This window comes from Oncorhynchus mykiss, chromosome 21, assembly GCF_057628025.1.
Source record: "Oncorhynchus mykiss isolate SJ-2025 chromosome 21, ASM5762802v1, whole genome shotgun sequence".
Taxonomy (NCBI): Eukaryota; Metazoa; Chordata; class Actinopteri; order Salmoniformes; family Salmonidae; genus Oncorhynchus; species Oncorhynchus mykiss.
This window is the reverse complement of record NC_143042.1, coordinates 56775001-56800979: the sequence shown is the minus strand read 5'-3', so window position 1 is coordinate 56800979 and position 25979 is coordinate 56775001. Positions and strand designations below refer to the sequence as shown.

Genomic DNA, 25979 nt, shown 5'->3' with positions numbered 1-25979 from the left:
CAAAAATGATTTCTCGAAAATAATTTGGTTTGAAATCAAACAAAGTCCTATATCATGATATTTGGTACGAGGCAAATAATAAACGGATCGAACAATGTCTGGGTTTGAGGATAGATTGTGAATTATCTTTTGGAAACTTAGTAACCCAACTGTTGCTTCCTATCCTAGACTATATTGACATCATCCATCAAAACACCACCTAGACATTACTTTGCCAATTAGATATCAATAATATCAACATCACCATGTGACGATATTTATGTATTGTATATATTATAGGTTGTTAGTTGTATTAGTAATATTAGTAGTCGCATTGTTATTAGTGGTTCTAGCAGTAGTTTTTATTAGTAGTTGTAGCAGTAGTTTTATTAGTAGTTGTAGCAGTAGTTTTATTAGTAGTTGTAGCAGTAGTTTTTATTAGTGGTTGTAGCAGTAGTTGTATTAGTAGTTGTAGCAGTAGTTGTAGCAGTAGTTTTTATTAGTAGTTGTAGCAGTAGTTGTATTAGTAGTTGTAGCAGTAGTTTTTATTAGTAGTTGTAGCAGTAGTTTTTATTAGTAGTTGTATTAGTAGTTGTAGCAGTAGTTGTATTAGTAGTTGTAGCAGTAGTTTTTATTAGTAGTTGTAGCAGTAGTTTTTATTAGTAGTTGTATTAGTAGTTGTAGCAGTAGTTGTATTAGTAGTTGTAGCAGTAGTTTTTATTAGTAGTTGTAGCAGTAGTTTTTATTAGTAGTTGTATTAGTAGTTGTAGCAGTAGTTGTATTAGTAGTTGTAGCAGTAGTTTTTATTAGTAGTTGTAGCAGTAGTTTTTATTAGTGGTTGTAGCAGTAGTTTTTATTAGTGGTTGTAGCAGTAGTTGTATTAGTAGTTGTAGCAGTAGTTTTTATTAGTGGTTGTAGCAGTAGTTTTATTAGTAGTTGTATTAGTAGTTGTAGCAGTAGTTTTTATTAGTGGTTGTAGCAGTAGTTGTATTAGTAGTTGTAGCAGTAGTTGTAGCAGTAGTTTTTATTAGTAGTTGTAGCAGTAGTTGTATTAGTAGTTGTAGCAGTAGTTTTTATTAGTGGTTGTAGCAGTAGTTGTATTAGTAGTTGTAGCAGTAGTTTTTATTAGTAGTTGTAGCAGTAGTTTTATTAGTAGTTGTAGCAGTAGTTTTTATTAGTGGTTGTAGCAGTAGTTGTATTAGTAGTTGTAGCAGTAGTTGTATTAGTAGTTGTAGCAGTAGTTTTTATTAGTGGTTGTAGCAGTAGTTTTTATTAGTAGTTGTAGCAGTAGTTTTTATTAGTAGTTGTAGCAGTAGTTTTTATTAGTAGTTGTAGCAGTAGTTTTATTAGTAGTTGTAGCAGTAGTTTTATTAGTAGTTGTAGCAGTAGTTGTATTAGTAGTTGTAGCAGTAGTTCTAGCAGTAGTTTTTATTATTAGTTGTAGCAGTGTTGTATTAGTAGTTGTAGCAGTAGTTGTATTAGTAGTTGTAGCAGTAGTTTTTATTAGTGGTTGTAGCAGTAGTTGTAGCAGGAGTTGCCATATTATTCTTGTCACTAAGTCATTTAAAAAATATATATTTCATCCCTGCAAAATGTCTTATAAATCCATAAATAAAATGTTGTTGTTGTTGTTGATGTGTTTGTTCCAGAGATCAAGGAGAACTCTGTGATCGTTGCTAAGTTTCACCCTCAGTTCTGGCTGGAGGGGGTGTGGCTGTGCTGTCGTCAGACGGAGAAACTGGCCCCGGGATGTGAGAAGTACAACCTGTTCGGAGACAGTAAGATCTGCATATTATCATTTACACGGAGTGCACAAAATATTAGGAACACCTGCTCTCGCCATGATATAGACTGACCAGGTGAATTCAGGAATGCAGTCCGAATGATTTTGCTGGTTGTATTTGGATAGAGCGATTCATTCTGTTATGACGAGAGGACACCAGTGTAGACTAGTCTACTGTAGTGGAAATTTCCTGTATTTACCAAATCATGAGAGCAAACCACACACAAGTCAGAGTTATCATAAAGTCCATCTTTAATTATATGAGCTCCATCACAACCCTGTGACTCTCAGATCAATTCAGTGTCTATAAATGAATTCTCTGAGAGTCCCTTACACATTGCAACTGAGATCCTTTATAGCAAAGACACACATAGCCAGACAGCATGGGCTATAAATTATCGTTCAGCTTTGGTCTCCTAAACTATGTTCTTATCTCGCTCTTGGTACCACTCAGGCCCAAAAACAAAACCTCATCCACTAGCATATATCAAATACACCCCCTCCTGGACAAGATCACAGAGAGACAGTGAGCCTCCTAGGTCATATACTAAATCAAGATAAGGGCAACCTCAGAGAGGACAAGTAAATAGTTAGACACATTCCCATAAGAAGACAGGCCTAACCTCTCCCCAATGGGAAAAGTAGGGAGTGACTGGCACACAGACATTGTGGAGCCAAGAGATAATTGGTTCCCCCTCAATCATCCCTTCACGTGGTTTGAAAGATACGTTTGCATATGAAAATTAAGAAAACATCTTATTTATAAATGTCACTGATTCTGCCCCGACACTACGCAACGGCAAAACACTCGATAGATAGAAAGAAAGACAAGCGGATTATATTCCTCGTTTTGAAACCCAGAGGGTGGATAATCGTGGATTACTTGGTGAACGCAAGTGGACATCTGGTGGAACTAGAGCGATGTCTGTCGCGGGGCTGAAAAAGCAGTTCCACAAAGCCACCCAGGTAGGTTTCCGTTAACGGTTCTGTGTCTCTATCGGTACCTCGATCGGGTAGACTATTTTTGTTTCGATGGTGATAGCTGATAAAAAACAGCTACAGTGAATACAATGGCAGGTATTCTTAAATCATTGTGGACTTGTCAAGAAGGGAAAGGAGAGAGAATTGTGATTGAGATGTTGAAGACACAATATCGTTAGGCTACATTGTCTATGTATCTGTGGCTGGCTCCCATACCCATAGGCCTAACATACCATCACTAGCCTACATGGCTAGCCTGTTCCAAAGGATGCAATAGAAATGTATCCTTGTAGAACGTACACTGAGTGGACAAAAAATTAGGAACACCTGCTCTTTCCATGACACAGACTGACCAGGTGAATCCAGGTGAAAGAACACCTGCTCTTTCCACACAGACTGACCAGGTGAATTCAGGTGAACGCTATGATCCCTTATTGATGTCACTTGTTAAATCCACTTCAGTCAGTGTAGATGAAGGGGAGGAGACTGGTTAAAGAAGGATTTTTAAGTCTGGATTGTGTGTGTGCGTGTGTGTGACATTCAGAGGGTGAATGAGAAAGACAACATATTTTAAGTGCCTTTGAGCGGGGTACGGTAGTAGGTGCCCGGTGCACCGGTTTGTTTCAAGAACTGAGGCGTTTTTCACGCTCAACAGTTTCCCGTGTGTGTCAAGAATGGTCCACCACCCAAAGGACATCCAGCCAACTTGACACAACTGTGGGGAAGAATTGGAGACAACATGGGCCAGCATCCCTGTGGAACGCTATCGACACCTTGTAGAGTCCATGGCCCGACTAGTTGAAGCTGTTCTGAGGGCAAAAGGGATTGCAACTCAATATTAGGAAGGTGTCCTTAATGTTTAGTACACTCAGTACAAACACACATACTGTATATACACACAAACACACACACACACACTGTATATACACACAAACACACACACTGTATATACACACAAACACACACGCTGTATATACACACAAACACACACACTGTATATACACACAAACACACACACTGTATATACACACAAACACACACACTGTATATACACACAAACACACACACTGTATATACACACAAACACACACACTGTATATACACACAAACACACACACTGTATATACACACAAACACACACTGTATATACATACAAACACTCACACTGTATATACACACAAACACACACACTGAATATACACCCAAACATACACACTGAAAATGTTTTGTGTTTTTTGTATTGAACCTTTATTTAACTGGGCAATTAAGAACACATTCTTATTTACAATGACGACCTACCAAAAGGCCTTCTGCAGGGGACAGTCTGGGATTAAAGGCCTTCTGCAGGGGACGGTCTGGGATTAAATGCCTTCTGCAGGGGACAGTCTGGGATTAAAGGCCTTCTGCAGGGGACAGTCTGGGATTAAAGGCCTTCTGCAGGGGACAGTCTGGGATTAAAGGCCTTCTGCAGGGGACAGTCTGGGATTAAAGGCCTTCTGCAGGGGACAGTCTGGGATTAAAGGCCTTCTGCAGGGGACAGTCTGGGATTAAAGGCCTACTGCAGGGGACAGTCTGGGATTAAAGGCCTTCTGCAGGGGACAGTCTGGGATTAAAGGCCTTCTGCAGGGGACAGTCTGGGATTAAAGGCCTTCTGCAGGGGACAGTCTGGGATTAAAGGCCTTCTGCAGGGGACAGTCTGGGATTAAAGGCCTTCTGCAGGGGACAGTCTGGGATTAAAGGCCTTCTGCAGGGGACAGTCTGGGATTAAAGGCCTTCTGCAGGGGACAGTCTGGGATTAAAGGCCTTCTGCAGGGGACATTCTGGGATTAAAGGCCTTCTGCAGGGGACAGTCTGGGATTAAAGGCCTTCTGCAGGGGACAGTCTGGGATTAAAGGCCTACTGCAGGGACAGTCTGGGATTAAAGGCCTTCTGCAGGGGACAGTCTGGGAATAAAGGCCTTCTGCAGGGGACAGTCTGGGATTAAAGGCCTTCTGCAGGGGACAGTCTGGGATTAAATGCCTTCTGCAGGGGACAGTCTGGGATTAAAGGCCTTCTGCAGGGAACAGTCTGGGTTAAAGGCCTTCTGCAGGGGACAGTCTGGGATTAAAGGCCTTCTGCAGGGGACAGTCTGGGATTAAAGGCCTTCTGCAGGGGACGGTCTGGGATTAAAGGCCTTCTGCAGGGAACAGTCTGGGATTAAAGGCCTTCTGCAGGGGACAGTCTGGGATTAAAGGCCTTCTGCAGGGGACAGTCTGGGATTAAAGGCCTTCTGCAGGGGACAGTCTGGGATTAAAGGCCTTCTGCAGGGGACAGTCTGGGATTAAACATAAAAATACATTTAATAAAAATATAGGACAAAACACATCACGACAAGAGAGACCTAAGACAACAACACAGCATGGTAGCAACACATGACAACACAGCATGGTACAACACAACATGACAACAACATGGTAGCAACACATGACAACAACATGGTAGCAACACAACATGACAACAACATGGTAGCATCACAACATGACAATACAGCATGGTAGCAACACAACATGACAACACAACCTAGCAGCAGCACAACATGGTAGCAGTGCAAAACATGGTAGAAACATTCTTGGGCACAGACAACAGCACACAGGGCAAGAAGGTAGAGACAACAATACATCACGAGAAGCAGCCACAACTGTCAGTAAGAGTGTCCATGATTGAGTCTTTGAATGAAGAGATGGAGATAAAACTGTCCAGTTTGAGTGTTTGTTGCAGCTCGTTCCAGTCGCTAGCTGCAGCGAACTGAAAAGACGAGCGACCCAGGGATGTGTGTGCTTTGGGGACCTTTAACAGAATGGGACTGGCAGAACGGCTGTTGTATGTTGGAGGTGGACCCGCTAAAATAGATCATGTGTTGTACAGTCAGGGAAGTGTTTCTGCTTTATAATTTCCGACACTTTGGTAGGCAATTTTTTTTTTAGACAACTTGTCTATAATTAGATACATGCAGCTTCCCTTCTGCTATATGTTGCCCTAGAAGACTAGATGAACTATTGCTCAACAGAATGATGTCATAAAGGGATAGAATGTAGAATGATGTCATAAAGGGATAGAATGTAGAATGCTTCAATCTAGTAAAATGTGTTTTCTCTTTCCTGTCTGCCTCTCTCACGCTGCGAAGACATTTAGGGACTGGGTTGAAAATACAATACAAATACAATAACATATATATATATATATATATATATATATATATATATATATATATATATATATATATATATTTTCTGATGCTGATTTAAGATAGACCCACCACCTTCACAGACGATCCCGAACCTCGCATTCACTCTCTCAAACGTTGAAATAAATAAATCATATTTATGTACTCCTGTTCCCGAGTAGATATGGACATTTTGGTTTATAGTTTTACTGCAAGAAATGTTTAATTCTGAAGGAGTAAATATTATATCAGGCTATTATTCTATTTAACCGTTCTGAACAGTACCTTCAGGGGCCATTTTGTGCCTGTCTTATGGCTGTCTAGTTGGTATAGCGCCTCATATCATCACACATAACATAGCTGGCACTGCTATCATCCTCTTACACTACTTCACCACATCTTTCTCAAACATTAGACTACTGTTCTGGTCCTCTCTTCTATAACAGACTACTGTTCTGGTCCTCTCCTATAACAGACTACTGTTCTGGTCCTCTCTTCTAGAACATTAGACTACTGTTCTGGTCCTCTCTTCTATAACATTAGACTACTGTTCTGGTCCTCTCTTTTAGAACATTAGACTACTGTTCTGGTCCTCTCTTCTATAACATTAGACTACTGTTCTGGTCCTCTCTTCTATAACATTAGACTACTGTTCTGGTCCTGTCTTCTATAACATTAGACTACTGTTCTGGTCCTCTCTTCTATAACATTAGACTACTGTTCTGGTCCTCTCTTCTATAACATTAGACTACTGTTCTGGTCCTCTCTTCTATAACATTAGACTACTGTTCTGGTCCTCTCTTCTAGAACATTAGACTACTGTTCTGGTCCTCTCCTATAACAGACTACTGTTCTGGTCCTGTCTTCTATAACATTAGACTACTGTTCTGGTCCTCTCTTCTATAACATTAGACTACTGTTCTGGTCCTCTCCTATAACAGACTACTGTTCTGGTCCTCTCTTCTATAACATTAGACTACTGTTCTGGTCCTCTCTTCTAGAACATTAGACTACTGTTCTGGTCCTCTCTCCTATAACATTAGATTACTGTTCTGGTCCTCTCTTCTATAACATTAGACTACTGTTCTGGTCCTCTCTCCTATAACAGACTACTGTTCTGGTCCTCTCTTCTATAACATTAGACTACTGTTCTGGTCCTCTCCTATAACAGACTACTGTTCTGGTCCTCTCTTCTATAACATTAGACTACTGTTCTGGTCCTCTCCTATAACAGACTACTGTTCTGGTCCTCTCTTCTATAACATTAGACTACTGTTCTGGTCCTCTCCTATAACAGACTACTGTTCTGGTCCTCTCTTCTAGAACATTAGACTACTGTTTTGGTCCTCTCTTCTAGAACATTAGACTACTGTTCTAGTCCTCTCTTCTAGAACATTAGACTACTGTTCTGGTCCTCTCTTCTAGAACATTAGACTACTGTTTTGGTCCTCTCTTCTAGAACATTAGACTACTGTTCTGGTCCTCTCTTCTAGAACATTAGACTACTGTTCTGGTCCTCTCTTCTATAACATTAGACTACTGTTCTGGTCCTCTCTTCTATAACAGACTACTGTTCTGGTCCTCTCTTCTATAACAGACTACTGTTCTGGTCCTCTCTTCTATAACAGACTACTGTTCTGGTCCTCTCTTCTATAACAGACTACTGTTCTGGTCCTCTCTTCTATAACATTAGACTACTGTTCTGGTCCTCTCTACTATAACATTAGACTACTGTTCTGGTCCTCTCTTCTATAACATTAGACTACTGTTCTGGTCCTCTCTTCTATAACAGACTACTGTTCTGGTCCTCTCTTCTATAACAGACTACTGTTCTGGTCCTCTCTTCTATAACAGACTACTGTTCTGGTCCTCTCCTATAACAGACTACTGTTCTGGTCCTCTCTCCTATAACATTAGACTACTGTTCTGGTCCTCTCTTCTATAACATTAGACTACTGTTCTGGTCCTCTCTTCTATAACATTAGACTACTGTTCTGGTCCTGTCTTCTATAACATTAGACTACTGTTCTGGTCCTCTCTTCTAGAACATTAGACTACTGTTCTGGTCCTCTCTCCTATAACATTAGATTACTGTTCTGGTCCTCTCTTCTATAACATTAGACTACTGTTCTGGTCCTCTCTCCTATAACAGACTACTGTTCTGGTCCTCTCTTCTATAACATTAGACTACTGTTCTGGTCCTCTCCTATAACAGACTACTGTTCTGGTCCTCTCTTCTATAACATTAGACTACTGTTCTGGTCCTCTCCTATAACAGACTACTGTTCTGGTCCTCTCTTCTAGAACATTAGACTACTGTTTTGGTCCTCTCTTCTAGAACATTAGACTACTGTTCTGGTCCTCTCTTCTATAACATTAGACTACTGTTCTGGTCCTCTCTTCTATAACATTAGACTACTGTTCTGGTCCTCTCTACTATAACATTAGACTACTGTTCTGGTCCTCTCTTCTATAACAGACTACTGTTCTGGTCCTCTGTCCTATAACATTAGACTACTGTTCTGGTCCTCTCTCCTATAACATTAGACTACTGTTCTGGTCCTCTCTTCTATAACATTAGACTACTGTTCTGGTCCTCTCTTCTATAACATTAGACTACTGTTCTGGTCCTCTCTCCTATAACATTAGACTACTGTTCTGGTCCTCTCTTCTATAACATTAGACTACTGTTCTGGTCCTCTCTTCTATAACATTAGACTACTGTTCTGGTCCTCTCTTCTAGAACATTAGACTACTGTTCTGGTCCTCTCTTCTAGAACATTAGACTACTGTTCTGGTCCTCTCTTCTAGAACATTAGACTACTGTTCTAGTCCTCTCTTCTAGAACATTAGACTACTGTTCTGGTCCTCTCTTCTATAACATTAGACTACTGTTCTGGTCCTCTCTTCTATAACATTAGACTACTGTTCTGGTCCTCTCTTCTATAACATTAGACTACTGTTCTGGTTCTCTCTTCTATAACATTAGACTACTGTTCTGGTCCTCTCTTCTATAACATTAGACTACTGTTCTGGTCCTCTCTTCTATAACATTAGACTACTGTTCTGGTCCTCTCTTCTATAACAGACTACTGTTCTGGTCCTCTCTTCTATAACAGACTACTGTTCTAGTCCTCTCTTCTAGAACATTAGACTACTGTTCTGGTCCTCTCTTCTATAACATTAGACTACTGTTCTGGTCCTCTCTTCTATAACATTAGACTACTGTTCTGGTTCTCTCTTCTATAACATTAGACTACTGTTCTGGTCCTCTCTTCTATAACATTAGACTACTGTTCTGGTTCTCTCTTCTATAACATTAGACTACTGTTCTGGTCCTCTCTTCTATAACAGACTACTGTTCTGGTCCTCTCTTCTAGAACAGACTACTGTTCTGGTCCTCTCTTCTATAACAGACTACTGTTCTGGTCCTCTCTTCTAGAACATTAGACTACTGTTCTGGTCCTCTCTTCTAGAACATTAGACTACTGTTCTGGTCCTCTCCTATAACAGACTACTGTTCTGGTCCTCTCTTCTAGAACATTAGACTACTGTTCTGGTCCTCTCCTATAACAGACTACTGTTCTGGTCCTCTCCTATAACAGACAACTGTTCTGGTCCTCTCTTCTAGAACATTAGACTACTGTTCTAGTCCTCTCTTCTATAACATTAGACTACTGTTCTGGTCCTCTCTTCTAGAACATTAGACTACTGTTCTAGTCCTCTCTTCTATAACATTAGACTACTGTTCTGGTCCTCTCCTATAACAGACTACTGTTCTGGTCCTCTCTTCTGTAACATTAGACTACTGTTCTGGTCCTCTCTTCTATAACATTAGACTACTGTTCTAGTCCTCTCTTCTATAACATTAGACTACTGTTCTGGTCCTCTCTTCTATAACATTAGACTACTGTTCTAGTCCTCTCTTCTAGAACATTAGACTACTGTTCTGGTCCTCTCTTCTATAACATTAGACTACTGTTCTAGTCCTCTCTTCTATAACATTAGACTACTGTTCTAGTCCTCTCTTCTATAACATTAGACTACTGTTCTGGTCCTCTCTTCTAGAACATTAGACTACTGTTCTAGTCCTCTCTTCTATAACATTAGACTACTGTTCTGGTCCTCTCTTCTAGAACATTAGACTACTGTTCTAGTCCTCTCTTCTATAACATTAGACTACTGTTCTGGTCCTCTCCTATAACAGACTACTGTTCTGGTCCTCTCTTCTATAACATTAGACTACTGTTCTGGTCCTCTCTTCTATAACATTAGACTACTGTTCTGGTCCTCTCTTCTATAACATTAGACTACTGTTCTGGTCCTCTCTTCTATAACATTAGACTACTGTTCTGGTCCTCTCTTCTAGAACATTAGACTACTGTTCTGGTCCTCTCCTATAACAGACTACTGTTCTGGTCCTCTCTTCTAGAACTTTAGACTACTGTTCTGGTCCTCTCTTCTAGAACATTAGACTACTGTTCTGGTCCTCTCTTCTATAACATTAGACTACTGTTCTGGTCCTCTCTTCTAGAACATTAGACTACTGTTCTGGTCCTCTCTTCTAGAACATTAGACTACTGTTCTGGTCCTCTCTTCTATAACATTAGACTACTGTTCTGGTCCTCTCTTCTATAACATTAGACTACTGTTCTGGTCCTCTCTTCTATAACATTAGACTACTGTTCTGGTCCTCTCTTCTATAACAGACTACTGTTCTGGTCCTCTCTTATATAACAGACTACTGTTCTGGTCCTCTCTTCTATAACAGACTACTGTTCTGGTCCTCTCTTCTATAACAGACTACTGTTCTGGTCCTCTCTTATATAACAGACTACTGTTCTGGTCCTCTCTTCTATAACATTAGACTACTGTTCTGGCCCTCTCTTCTATAACATTAGACTACTGTTCTGGTCCTCTCTTCTAGAACATTAGACTAGTGTTCTGGTCCTCTCTTATCTAACAGACTACTGTTCTGGTCCTCTCTTCTAGAACATTAGACTACTGTTCTGGTCCTCTCTTCTATAACATTAGACTACTGTTCTGGTCCTCTCCTATAACAGACTACTGTTCTGGTCCTCTCCTATAACAGACTACTGTTCTGGTCCTCTCTTCTAGAACATTAGACTACTGTTCTGGTCCTCTCTTCTATAACAGACTACTGTTCTGGTCCTCTCCTATAACAGACTACTGTTCTGGTCCTCTCTTCTATAACATTAGACTACTGTTCTGGTCCTCTCTTCTATAACATTAGACTACTGTTCTGGTCCTCTCTTCTAGAACATTAGACTACTGTTCTGGTCCTCTGTCCTATAACATTAGACTACTGTTCTGGTCCTCTCCTATAACAGACTACTGTTCTGGTCCTCTCTTCTAGAACATTAGACTACTGTTTTGGTCCTCTCTTCTAGAACATTAGACTACTGTTCTAGTCCTCTCTTCTAGAACATTAGACTACTGTTCTGGTCCTCTCTTCTAGAACATTAGACTACTGTTTTGGTCCTCTCTTCTAGAACATTAGACTACTGTTCTGGTCCTCTCTTCTAGAACATTAGACTACTGTTCTGGTCCTCTCTTCTATAACATTAGACTACTGTTCTGGTCCTCTCTTCTATAACAGACTACTGTTCTGGTCCTCTCTTCTATAACAGACTACTGTTCTGGTCCTCTCTTCTATAACAGACTACTGTTCTGGTCCTCTCTTCTATAACAGACTACTGTTCTGGTCCTCTCTTCTATAACATTAGACTACTGTTCTGGTCCTCTCTACTATAACATTAGACTACTGTTCTGGTCCTCTCTTCTATAACATTAGACTACTGTTCTGGTCCTCTCTTCTATAACAGACTACTGTTCTGGTCCTCTCTTCTATAACAGACTACTGTTCTGGTCCTCTCTTCTATAACAGACTACTGTTCTGGTCCTCTCCTATAACAGACTACTGTTCTGGTCCTCTCTCCTATAACATTAGACTACTGTTCTGGTCCTCTCTTCTATAACATTAGACTACTGTTCTGGTCCTCTCTTCTATAACATTAGACTACTGTTCTGGTCCTGTCTTCTATAACATTAGACTACTGTTCTGGTCCTCTCTTCTAGAACATTAGACTACTGTTCTGGTCCTCTCTCCTATAACATTAGATTACTGTTCTGGTCCTCTCTTCTATAACATTAGACTACTGTTCTGGTCCTCTCTCCTATAACAGACTACTGTTCTGGTCCTCTCTTCTATAACATTAGACTACTGTTCTGGTCCTCTCCTATAACAGACTACTGTTCTGGTCCTCTCTTCTATAACATTAGACTACTGTTCTGGTCCTCTCCTATAACAGACTACTGTTCTGGTCCTCTCTTCTAGAACATTAGACTACTGTTTTGGTCCTCTCTTCTAGAACATTAGACTACTGTTCTAGTCCTCTCTTCTAGAACATTAGACTACTGTTCTGGTCCTCTCTTCTAGAACATTAGACTACTGTTCTGGTCCTCTCTTCTATAACATTAGACTACTGTTCTGGTCCTCTCTTCTATAACAGACTACTGTTCTGGTCCTCTCTTCTATAACAGACTACTGTTCTGGTCCTCTCTTCTATAACAGACTACTGTTCTGGTCCTCTCTTCTATAACAGACTACTGTTCTGGTCCTCTCTTCTATAACATTAGACTACTGTTCTGGTCCTCTCTACTATAACATTAGACTACTGTTCTGGTCCTCTCTTCTATAACATTAGACTACTGTTCTGGTCCTCTCTTCTATAACAGACTACTGTTCTGGTCCTCTCTTCTATAACAGACTACTGTTCTGGTCCTCTGTCCTATAACATTAGACTACTCTTCTGGTCCTCTCTCCTATAACATTAGACTACTGTTCTGGTCCTCTCTTCTATAACATTAGACTACTGTTCTGGTCCTCTCTTCTATAACATTAGACTACTGTTCTGGTCCTCTCTACTATAACATTAGACTACTGTTCTGGTCCTCTCTTCTATAACAGACTACTGTTCTGGTCCTCTGTCCTATAACATTAGACTACTGTTCTGGTCCTCTCTCCTATAACATTAGACTACTGTTCTGGTCCTCTCTTCTATAACATTAGACTACTGTTCTGGTCCTCTCTTCTATAACATTAGACTACTGTTCTGGTCCTCTCTCCTATAACATTAGACTACTGTTCTGGTCCTCTCTTCTATAACATTAGACTACTGTTCTGGTCCTCTCTTCTATAACATTAGACTACTGTTCTGGTCCTCTCTTCTAGAACATTAGACTACTGTTCTGGTCCTCTCTTCTAGAACATTAGACTACTGTTCTGGTCCTCTCTTCTAGAACATTAGACTACTGTTCTAGTCCTCTCTTCTAGAACATTAGACTACTGTTCTGGTCCTCTCTTCTATAACATTAGACTACTGTTCTGGTCCTCTCTTCTATAACATTAGACTACTGTTCTGGTCCTCTCTTCTATAACATTAGACTACTGTTCTGGTTCTCTCTTCTATAACATTAGACTACTGTTCTGGTCCTCTCTTCTATAACATTAGACTACTGTTCTGGTCCTCTCTTCTATAACATTAGACTACTGTTCTGGTCCTCTCTTCTATAACAGACTACTGTTCTGGTCCTCTCTTCTATAACAGACTACTGTTCTAGTCCTCTCTTCTAGAACATTAGACTACTGTTCTGGTCCTCTCTTCTATAACATTAGACTACTGTTCTGGTCCTCTCTTCTATAACATTAGACTACTGTTCTGGTCCTCTCTTCTATAACATTAGACTACTGTTCTGGTTCTCTCTTCTATAACATTAGACTACTGTTCTGGTTCTCTCTTCTATAACATTAGACTACTGTTCTGGTCCTCTCTTCTATAACAGACTACTGTTCTGGTCCTCTCTTCTATAACAGACTACTGTTCTGGTCCTCTCTTCTATAACAGACTACTGTTCTGGTCCTCTCTTCTAGAACATTAGACTACTGTTCTGGTCCTCTCTTCTAGAACATTAGACTACTGTTCTGGTCCTCTCCTATAACAGACTACTGTTCTGGTCCTCTCTTCTAGAACATTAGACTACTGTTCTGGTCCTCTCCTATAACAGACTACTGTTCTGGTCCTCTCCTATAACAGACAACTGTTCTGGTCCTCTCTTCTAGAACGTTAGACTACTGTTCTAGTCCTCTCTTCTATAACATTAGACTACTGTTCTGGTCCTCTCTTCTAGAACATTAGACTACTGTTCTAGTCCTCTCTTCTATAACATTAGACTACTGTTCTGGTCCTCTCCTATAACAGACTACTGTTCTGGTCCTCTCTTCTGTAACATTAGACTACTGTTCTGGTCCTCTCTTCTATAACATTAGACTACTGTTCTAGTCCTCTCTTCTATAACATTAGACTACTGTTCTGGTCCTCTCTTCTATAACATTAGACTACTGTTCTAGTCCTCTCTTCTAGAACATTAGACTACTGTTCTGGTCCTCTCTTCTATAACATTAGACTACTGTTCTAGTCCTCTCTTCTATAACATTAGACTACTGTTCTAGTCCTCTCTTCTATAACATTAGACTACTGTTCTGGTCCTCTCTTCTAGAACATTAGACTACTGTTCTAGTCCTCTCTTCTATAACATTAGACTACTGTTCTGGTCCTCTCCTATAACAGACTACTGTTCTGGTCCTCTCTTCTATAACATTAGACTACTGTTCTGGTCCTCTCTTCTATAACATTAGACTACTGTTCTAGTCCTCTCTTCTATAACATTAGACTACTGTTCTGGTCCTCTCTTCTAGAACATTAGACTACTGTTCTAGTCCTCTCTTCTATAACATTAGACTACTGTTCTGGTCCTCTCTTCTAGAACATTAGACTACTGTTCTAGTCCTCTCTTCTATAACATTAGACTACTGTTCTGGTCCTCTCCTATAACAGACTACTGTTCTGGTCCTCTCTTCTATAACATTAGACTACTGTTCTGGTCCTCTCTTCTATAACATTAGACTACTGTTCTGGTCCTCTCTTCTATAACATTAGACTACTGTTCTTGTCCTCTCTTCTATAACATTAGACTACTGTTCTGGTCCTCTCTTCTAGAACATTAGACTACTGTTCTGGTCCTCTCCTATAACAGACTACTGTTCTGGTCCTCTCTTCTAGAACATTAGACTACTGTTCTGGTCCTCTCTTCTAGAACATTAGACTACTGTTCTGGTCCTCTCTTCTATAACATTAGACTACTGTTCTGGTCCTCTCTTCTAGAACATTAGACTACTGTTCTGGTCCTCTCTTCTAGAACATTAGACTACTGTTCTGGTCCTCTCTTCTATAACATTAGACTACTGTTCTGGTCCTCTCTTCTATAACATTAGACTACTGTTCTGGTCCTCTCTTCTATAACATTAGACTACTGTTCTGGTCCTCTCTTCTATAACAGACTACTGTTCTGGTCCTCTCTTATATAACAGACTACTGTTCTGGTCCTCTCTTCTATAACAGACTACTGTTCTGGTCCTCTCTTCTATAACAGACTACTGTTCTGGTCCTCTCTTAAATAACAGACTACTGTTCTGGTCCTCTCTTCTATAACATTAGACTACTGTTCTGGCCCTCTCTTCTATAACATTAGACTACTGTTCTGGTCCTCTCTTCTAGAACATTAGACTAGTGTTCTGGTCCTCTCTTATCTAACAGACTACTGTTCTGGTCCTCTCTTCTAGAACATTAGACTACTGTTCTGGTCCTCTCTTCTATAACATTAGACTACTGTTCTGGTCCTCTCCTATAACAGACTACTGTTCTGGTCCTCTCCTATAACAGACTACTGTTCTGGTCCTCTCTTCTAGAACATTAGACTACTGTTCTGGTCCTCTCTTCTATAACAGACTACTGTTCTGGTCCTCTCCTATAACAGACTACTGTTCTGGTCCTCTCTTCTATAACATTAGACTACTGTTCTGGTCCTCTCTTCTATAACATTAGACTACTGTTCTGGTCCTCTCTTCTAGAACATTAGACTACTGTTCTGGTCCTCTGTCCTATAACATTAGACTACTGTTCTGGTCCTCTCTTCTAGAACATTAGACTACTGTTCTAGTCCTCTCTTCTAGAACATTAGACTACTGTTCTGGTCATCTCTTCTATAACATTAGACTACTGTTCTGGTCCTCTCTTCTATAACAGACTACTGTTCTGGTCCTCTCTTATATAACAGACTACTGTTCTGGTCCTCTCTTCTAGAACATTAGACTACTGTTCTGGTCCTCTCTTCTATAACATTAGACTACTGTTCTGGTCATCTCTTCTATAACATTAGACTACTGTTCTGGTCCTCTCTTCTAGAACATTAGACTACTGTTCTGGTCCTCTCTTCTAGAACATTAGAATACCGTTCTGGTCCTCTCTTCTAGAACATTAGACTACTGTTCTGGTCCTCTCTTCTATAACATTATACTACTGTTCTGGTCCTCTCTTCTATAACATTATACTACTGTTCTGGTCCTCTCTTCTATAACATTAGACTACTGTTCTGGTCCTCTCTTCTATAACATTATACTACTGTTCTGGTCCTCTCTTCTATAACATTAGACTACTGTTCTGGTCCTCTCTTCTAGAACATTAGACTACTGTTCTGGTCCTCTCTTCTATAACAGACTACTGTTCTGGTCCTCTCTTCTATAACATTAGACTACTGTTCTGGTCCTCTCCTATAACAGACTACTGTTCTGGTCCTCTCCTATAACAGACTACTGTTCTGGTCCTCTCTTCTAGAACATTAGACTACTGTTCTGGTCCTCTCTTCTAGAACATTAGACTACTGTTCTGGTCCTCTCCTATAACAGACTACTGTTCTGGTCCTCTCCTATAACAGACTACTGTTCTGGTCCTCTCTTCTAGAACATTAGACTACTGTTCTGGTCCTCTCTTCTATAACAGACTACTGTTCTGGTCCTCTCTTCTAGAACATTAGACTACTGTTCTGGTCCTCTGTCCTATAACATTAGACTACTGTTCTGGTCCTCTCTTCTAGAACATTAGACTACTGTTCTGGTCCTCTCTTCTATAACATTAGACTACTGTTCTGGTCCTCTCTTCTATAACATTAGACTACTGTTCTAGTCCTCTCTTCTATAACATTAGACTACTGTTCTGGTCCTCTCTCCTATAACATTAGACTACTGTTCTGGTCCTCTCTTCTATAACATTAGACTACTGTTCTGGTCCTCTCTTCTATAACATTAGACTACTGTTCTGGTCCTCTCTTCTATAACAGACTACTGTTCTGGTCCTCTCTTCTAGAACATTAGACTACTGTTCTGGTCCTCTCTTCTATAACAGACTACTGTTCTGGTCCTCTCTTCTAGAACATTAGACTACTGTTCTGGTCCTCTCTTCTAGAACATTAGACTACTGTTCTGGTCCTCTCTTCTATAACAGACTACTGTTCTGGTCCTCTCTTCTATAACATTAGACTACTGTTCTGGTCCTCTCTTCTAGAACATTAGACTACTGTTCTGGTCCTCTGTCCTATAACATTAGACTACTGTTCTGGTCCTCTCTTCTAGAACATTAAACTACTGTTCTGGTCCTCTCTTCTAGAACATTAGACTACTGTTTTGGTCCTCTCTTCTAGAACATTAGACTACTGTTCTGGTCCTCTCTTCTATAACATTAGACTACTGTTCTGGTCCTCTCTTCTATAACATTAGAATACTGTTCTGGTCCTCTCTTCTAGAACATTAGACTACTGTTCTTGTCCTCTCTTCTAGAACATTAGACTACTGTTCTGGTCCTCTCTTCTATAACATTAGACTACTGTTCTGGTCCTCTCTTCTAGAACATTAGACTACTGTTCTGGTCCTCTCTTCTAGAACATTAGACTACTGTTCTGGTCCTCTCTCCTATAACATTAGACTACTGTTCTGGTCCTCTCTTCTATAACATTAGACTACTGTTCTGGTCCTCTCTTCTAGAACATTAGACTACTGTTCTGGTCCTCTCTTATCTAAAATTATACTACTGTTCTGGTCCTTTCTTTTAGAACATTAGACTACTGTTCTGGTCCTCTCTTATCTAAAATTATACTACTGTTCTGGTCCTCTCTTCTAGAACATTAGACTACTGTTCTCGTCCTCTCTTCTAGAACATTAGACTACTGTTCTGGTCCTCTCTTCTAGAACATTAGACTAGTGTTCTGGTCCTCTCTTATCTAACAGACTACTGTTCTGGTCCTCTCTTCTAGAACATTAGACTACTGTTCTGGTCCTCTCTTCTATAACAGACTACTGTTCTGGTCCTCTCCTATAACAGACTACTGTTCTGGTCCTCTCTTCTATAACATTAGACTACTGTTCTGGTCCTCTCTTCTATAACATTAGACTACTGTTCTGGTCCTCTCTTCTAGAACATTAGACTACTGTTCTGGTCCTCTGTCCTATAACATTAGACTACTGTTCTGGTCCTCTCTTCTAGAACATTAGACTACTGTTCTAGTCCTCTCTTCTAGAACATTAGACTACTGTTCTGGTCATCTCTTCTATAACATTAGACTACTGTTCTGGTCCTCTCTTCTATAACAGACTACTGTTCTGGTCCTCTCTTATATAACAGACTACTGTTCTGGTCCTCTCTTCTAGAACATTAGACTACTGTTCTGGTCCTCTCTTCTATAACATTAGACTACTGTTCTGGTCATCTCTTCTATAACATTAGACTACTGTTCTGGTCCTCTCTTCTAGAACATTAGACTACTGTTCTGGTCCTCTCTTCTAGAACATTAGAATACCGTTCTGGTCCTCTCTTCTAGAACATTAGACTACTGTTCTGGTCCTCTCTTCTATAACATTATACTACTGTTCTGGTCCTCTCTTCTATAACATTATACTACTGTTCTGGTCCTCTCTTCTATAACATTAGACTACTGTTCTGGTCCTCTCTTCTATAACATTATACTACTGTTCTGGTCCTCTCTTCTATAACATTAGACTACTGTTCTGGTCCTCTCTTCTAGAACATTAGACTACTGTTCTGGTCCTCTCTTCTATAACAGACTACTGTTCTGGTCCTCTCTTCTATAACATTAGACTACTGTTCTGGTCCTCTCCTATAACAGACTACTGTTCTGGTCCTCTCCTATAACAGACTACTGTTCTGGTCCTCTCTTCTAGAACATTAGACTACTGTTCTGGTCCTCTCTTCTAGAACATTAGACTACTGTTCTGGTCCTCTCCTATAACAGACTACTGTTCTGGTCCTCTCTTCTAGAACATTAGACTACTGTTCTGGTCCTCTCTTCTATAACAGACTACTGTTCTGGTCCTCTCTTCTAGAACATTAGACTACTGTTCTGGTCCTCTGTCCTATAACATTAGACTACTGTTCTGGTCCTCTCTTCTAGAACATTAGACTACTGTTCTGGTCCTCTCTTCTATAACATTAGACTACTGTTCTGGTCCTCTCTTCTATAACATTAGACTACTGTTCTAGTCCTCTCTTCTATAACATTAGACTACTGTTCTGGTCCTCTCTCCTATAACATTAGACTACTGTTCTGGTCCTCTCTTCTATAACATTAGACTACTGTTCTGGTCCTCTCTTCTATAACATTAGACTACTGTTCTGGTCCTCTCTTCTATAACAGACTACTGTTCTGGTCCTCTCTTCTAGAACATTAGACTACTGTTCTGGTCCTCTCTTCTATAACAGACTACTGTTCTGGTCCTCTCTTCTAGAACATTAGACTACTGTTCTGGTCCTCTCTTCTAGAACATTAGACTACTGTTCTGGTCCTCTCTTCTATAACAGACTACTGTTCTGGTCCTCTCTTCTATAACATTAGACTACTGTTCTGGTCCTCTCTTCTAGAACATTAGACTACTGTTCTGGTCCTCTGTCCTATAACATTAGACTACTGTTCTGGTCCTCTCTTCTAGAACATTAAACTACTGTTCTGGTCCTCTCTTCTAGAACATTAGACTACTGTTTTGGTCCTCTCTTCTAGAACATTAGACTACTGTTCTGGTCCTCTCTTCTATAACATTAGACTACTGTTCTGGTCCTCTCTTCTATAACATTAGAATACTGTTCTGGTCCTCTCTTCTAGAACATTAGACTACTGTTCTTGTCCTCTCTTCTAGAACATTAGACTACTGTTCTGGTCCTCTCTTCTATAACATTAGACTACTGTTCTGGTCCTCTCTTCTAGAACATTAGACTACTGTTCTGGTCCTCTCTTCTAGAACATTAGACTACTGTTCTGGTCCTCTCTCCTATAACATTAGACTACTGTTCTGGTCCTCTCTTCTATAACATTAGACTACTGTTCTGGTCCTCTCTTCTAGAACATTAGACTACTGTTCTGGTCCTCTCTTATCTAAAATTATACTACTGTTCTGGTCCTCTCTTTTAGAACATTAGACTACTGTTCTGGTCCTCTCTTATCTAAAATTATACTACTGTTCTGGTCCTCTCTTCTAGAACATTAGACTACTGTTCTCGTCCTCTCTTCTAGAACATTAGACTACTGTTCTGGTCCTCTCTTCTAGAACATTAGACTAGTGTTCTGGTCCTCTCTTATCTAACAGACTACTGTTCTGGTCCTCTCTTCTAGAACATTAGACTACTGTTCTGGTCCTCTCTTCTAGAACATTAGACTACTGTTCTGGTCCTCTCCTATAACAGACTACTGTTCTGGTCCTCTCTTCTAGAACATTAGACTACTGTTCTGGTCCTCTCTTCTATAACAGACTACTGTTCTGGTCCTCTCTTCTATAACATTAGACTACTGTTCTGGTCCCCTCTTCTAGAACATTAGACTACTGTTCTGGTCCTCTCTTCTAGAACATTAGACTACTGTTCTGGTCCTCTCCTATAACAGACTACTGTTCTGGTCCTCTCTTCTAGAACATTAGACTACTGTTCTGGTCCTCTCTTCTAGAACATTAGACTACTGTTCTGGTCCTCTCTTCTATAACAGACTACTGTTCTGGTCCTCTCCTATAACAGACTACTGTTCTGGTCCTCTCTTCTATAACATTAGACTACTGTTCTGGTCCTCTCTTCTAGAACATTAGACTACTGTTCTGGTCCTCTCTTCTATAACAGACTACTGTTCTGGTCCTCTCTTCTATAACATTAGACTACTGTTCTGGTCCTCTCCTATAACAGACTACTGTTCTGGTCCTCTCCTATAACAGACTACTGTTCTGGTCCTCTCTTCTAGAACATTAGACTACTGTTCTGGTCCTCTCTTCTAGAACATTAGACTACTGTTCTGGTCCTCTCCTATAACAGACTACTGTTCTGGTCCTCTCCTATAACAGACTACTGTTCTGGTCCTCTCTTCTAGAACATTAGACTACTGTTCTGGTCCTCTCTTCTATAACAGACTACTGTTCTGGTCCTCTCTTCTAGAACATTAGACTACTGTTCTGGTCCTCTGTCCTATAACATTAGACTACTGTTCTGGTCCTCTCTTCTAGAACATTAGACTACTGTTCTGGTCCTCTCTTCTATAACATTAGACTACTGTTCTGGTCCTCTCTTCTATAACATTAGACTACTGTTCTAGTCCTCTCTTCTATAACATTAGACTACTGTTCTGGTCCTCTCTCCTATAACATTAGACTACTGTTCTGGTCCTCTCTTCTATAACATTAGACTACTGTTCTGGTCCTCTCTTCTATAACATTAGACTACTGTTCTGGTCCTCTCTTCTATAACAGACTACTGTTCTGGTCCTCTCTTCTAGAACATTAGACTACTGTTCTGGTCCTCTCTTCTATAACAGACTACTGTTCTGGTCCTCTCTTCTAGAACATTAGACTACTGTTCTGGTCCTCTCTTCTAGAACATTAGACTACTGTTCTGGTCCTCTCTTCTATAACAGACTACTGTTCTGGTCCTCTCTTCTATAACATTAGACTACTGTTCTGGTCCTCTCTTCTAGAACATTAGACTACTGTTCTGGTCCTCTGTCCTATAACATTAGACTACTGTTCTGGTCCTCTCTTCTAGAACATTAAACTACTGTTCTGGTCCTCTCTTCTAGAACATTAGACTACTGTTTTGGTCCTCTCTTCTAGAACATTAGACTACTGTTCTGGTCCTCTCTTCTATAACATTAGACTACTGTTCTGGTCCTCTCTTCTATAACATTAGAATACTGTTCTGGTCCTCTCTTCTAGAACATTAGACTACTGTTCTTGTCCTCTCTTCTAGAACATTAGACTACTGTTCTGGTCCTCTCTTCTATAACATTAGACTACTGTTCTGGTCCTCTCTTCTAGAACATTAGACTACTGTTCTGGTCCTCTCTTCTAGAACATTAGACTACTGTTCTGGTCCTCTCTCCTATAACATTAGACTACTGTTCTGGTCCTCTCTTCTATAACATTAGACTACTGTTCTGGTCCTCTCTTCTAGAACATTAGACTACTGTTCTGGTCCTCTCTTATCTAAAATTATACTACTGTTCTGGTCCTCTCTTTTAGAACATTAGACTACTGTTCTGGTCCTCTCTTATCTAAAATTATACTACTGTTCTGGTCCTCTCTTCTAGAACATTAGACTACTGTTCTCGTCCTCTCTTCTAGAACATTAGACTACTGTTCTGGTCCTCTCTTCTAGAACATTAGACTAGTGTTCTGGTCCTCTCTTATCTAACAGACTACTGTTCTGGTCCTCTCTTCTAGAACATTAGACTACTGTTCTGGTCCTCTCTTCTAGAACATTAGACTACTGTTCTGGTCCTCTCCTATAACAGACTACTGTTCTGGTCCTCTCTTCTAGAACATTAGACTACTGTTCTGGTCCTCTCTTCTATAACAGACTACTGTTCTGGTCCTCTCTTCTATAACATTAGACTACTGTTCTGGTCCCCTCTTCTAGAACATTAGACTACTGTTCTGGTCCTCTCTTCTAGAACATTAGACTACTGTTCTGGTCCTCTCCTATAACAGACTACTGTTCTGGTCCTCTCTTCTAGAACATTAGACTACTGTTCTGGTCCTCTCTTCTAGAACATTAGACTACTGTTCTGGTCCTCTCTTCTATAACAGACTACTGTTCTGGTCCTCTCCTATAACAGACTACTGTTCTGGTCCTCTCTTCTATAACATTAGACTACTGTTCTGGTCCTCTCTTATCTAACAGACTACTGTTCTGGTCCTCTCTTCTGGAACATTAGACTACTGTTCTGGTCCTCTCTTCTAGAACATTAGACTACTGTTCTGGTCCTCTCCTATAACAGACTACTGTTCTGGTCCTCTCTTCTAGAACATTAGACTACTGTTCTGGTCCTCTCTTCTAGAACATTAGACTACTGTTCTGGTCCTCTCTTCTATAACATTAGACTACTGTTCTGGTCCTCTCTTCTATAACATTAGACTACTGTTCTGGTCCTCTCTTCTAGAACATTAGACTACTGTTCTGGTCCTCTCTTCTATAACATTAGACTACTGTTCTGGTCCTCTCTTCTATAACATTAGACTACTGTTCTGGTCCTCTCTTCTATAACATTAGACTACTGTTCTGGTCCTCTCTTCTATAACATTAGACTACTGTTCTGGTCCTCTCTTCTAGAACATTAGACTACTGTTCTGGTCCTCTCCTATAACAGACTACTGTTCTGGTCCTCTCTTCTAGAACATTAGACTACTGTTCTGGTCCTCTCTTCTAGAACATTAGACTACTGTTCTGGTCCTCTCTTCTAGAACATTAGACTACTGTTCTGGTCCTCTCTACTATAACAGACTACTGTTCTGGTCCTCTCTTCTAGAACATTAGACTACTGTTCTGGTCCTCTCTTATCTAACATTAGACTACTGTTCTGGTCCTCTCTTCTATAACATTAGACTACTGTTCTGGTCCTCTCTTCTAGAACATTAGACTACTGTTCTGGTCCTCTCTTCTAGAACATTAGACTACTGTTCTAGTCCTCTCTTCTAGAACATTAGACTACTGTTCTGGTCCTCTCTTCTATAACATTAGACTACTGTTCTGGTCCTCTCCTATAACAGACTACTGTTCTGGTCCTCTCTTCTAGAACATTAGACTACTGTTCTGGTCCTCTCTTCTAGAACATTAGACTACTGTTCTGGTCCTCTCTTCTATAACAGACTACTGTTCTGGTCCTCTCTTCTAGAACATTAGACTACTGTTCTGGTCCTCTCCTATAACAGACTACTGTTCTGGTCCTCTCTTCTAGAACATTAGACTACTGTTCTGGTCCTCTCTTCTAGAACATTAGACTACTGTTCTGGTCCTCTCTCCTATAACAGACTACTGTTCTGGTCCTCTCTTCTAGAACATTAGACTACTGTTCTGGTCCTCTCTTCTATAACAGACTACTGTTCTGGTCCTCTCCTATAACAGACTACTGTTCTGGTCCTCTCTTCTATAACATTAGACTACTGTTCTGGTCCTCTCTTCTAGAACATTAGACTACTGTTCTGGTCCTCTCTTCTAGAACATTAGACTACTGTTCTGGTCCTCTGTCCTATAACATTAGACTACTGTTCTGGTCCTCTCTTCTAGAACATTAGACTACTGTTCTAGTCCTCTCTTCTAGAACATTAGACTACTGTTCTGGTCCTCTCTTCTATAACATTAGACTACTGTTCTGGTCCTCTCTTCTATAACATTAGACTACTGTTCTGGTCCTCTCTTCTATAACAGACTACTGTTCTGGTCCTCTCTTCTAGAACATTAGACTACTGTTCTGGTCCTCTCTTCTAGAACATTAGACTACTGTTCTGGTCCTCTCTTCTATAACAGACTACTGTTCTGGTCCTCTCTTCTATAACATTAGACTACTGTTCTGGTCCTCTCTTCTAGAACATTAGACTACTGTTCTGGTCCTCTGTCCTATAACATTAGACTACTGTTCTGGTCCTCTCTTCTAGAACATTAGACTACTGTTCTGGTCCTCTCTTCTAGAACATTAGACTACTGTTTTGGTCCTCTCTTCTAGAACATTAGACTACTGTTCTGGTCCTCTCTTCTAGAACATTAGACTACTGTTCTGGTCCTCTCTTCTAGAACATTAGACTACTGTTCTGGTCCTCTCTTCTATAACATTAGACTACTGTTCTGGTCCTCTCCTATAACAGACTACTGTTCTGGTCCTCTCTTCTAGAACATTAGACTACTGTTCTGGTCCTCTCTTCTAGAACATTAGACTACTGTTCTGGTCCTCTCTTCTATAACATTAGACTACTGTTCTGGTCCTCTCTCCTATAACATTAGACTACTGTTCTGGTCCTCTCTTCTAGAACATTAGACTACTGTTTTGGTCCTCTCTTCTAGAACATTAGACTACTGTTCTGGTCCTCTCTTCTAGAACATTAGACTACTGTTCTGGTCCTCTCTTCTAGAACATTAGACTACTGTTCTGGTCCTCTCTCCTATAACATTAGACTACTGTTCTGGTCCTCTCTTCTATAACATTAGACTACTGTTCTGGTCCTCTCTTCTAGAACATTAGACTACTGTTCTGGTCCTCTCTTCTATAACATTAGACTACTGTTCTGGTCCTCTCTTCTAGAACATTAGACTACTGTTCTAGTCCTCTCTTCTAGAACATTAGACTACTGTTCTGGTCCTCTCTTCTAGAACATTAGACTACTGTTCTGGTCCTCTCTTCTAGAACATTAGACTACTGTTCTAGTCCTCTCTTCTAGAACATTAGACTACTGTTCTAGTCCTCTCTTCTAGAACATTAGACTACTGTTCTGGTCCTCTCTCCTATAACATTAGACTACTGTTCTGGTCCTCTCTTCTATAACATTAGACTACTGTTCTGGTCCTCTCTTCTATAACATTAGACTACTGTTCTGGTCCTCTCTTCTATAACATTAGACTACTGTTCTGGTCCTCTCTTCTAGAACATTAGACTACTGTTCTGGTCCTCTCTTCTAGAACATTAGACTACTGTTCTGGTCCTCTCTCCTATAACATTAGACTACTGTTCTGGTCCTCTCTTCTATAACATTAGACTACTGTTCTGGTCCTCTCTTCTATAACATTAGACTACTGTTCTGGTCCTCTCTTC

General features: G+C 40.2%; 1 protein-coding gene across 4 annotated transcripts in view; it reads left to right on the top strand.

The window, feature by feature from the left end:
- Nucleotides 1-25979, top strand: part of LOC110514818 (tyrosine-protein kinase Tec) — an 83910-nt gene that overhangs the window by 16969 nt on the left and 40962 nt on the right. For all 4 annotated transcript variants that reach the window (XR_016490404.1, XM_090214946.1, XM_090214947.1 and 1 more), the window contains one exon: nt 1629-1757. Coding sequence is in view for 1 of the 4 variants with exons in the window: in XM_090214946.1 (XP_090071072.1) it covers nt 1629-1757 (129 nt within the window). In the remaining 3 variants the exon portion in view is untranslated. The remainder of the gene's footprint in view (nt 1-1628; nt 1758-25979) is intronic.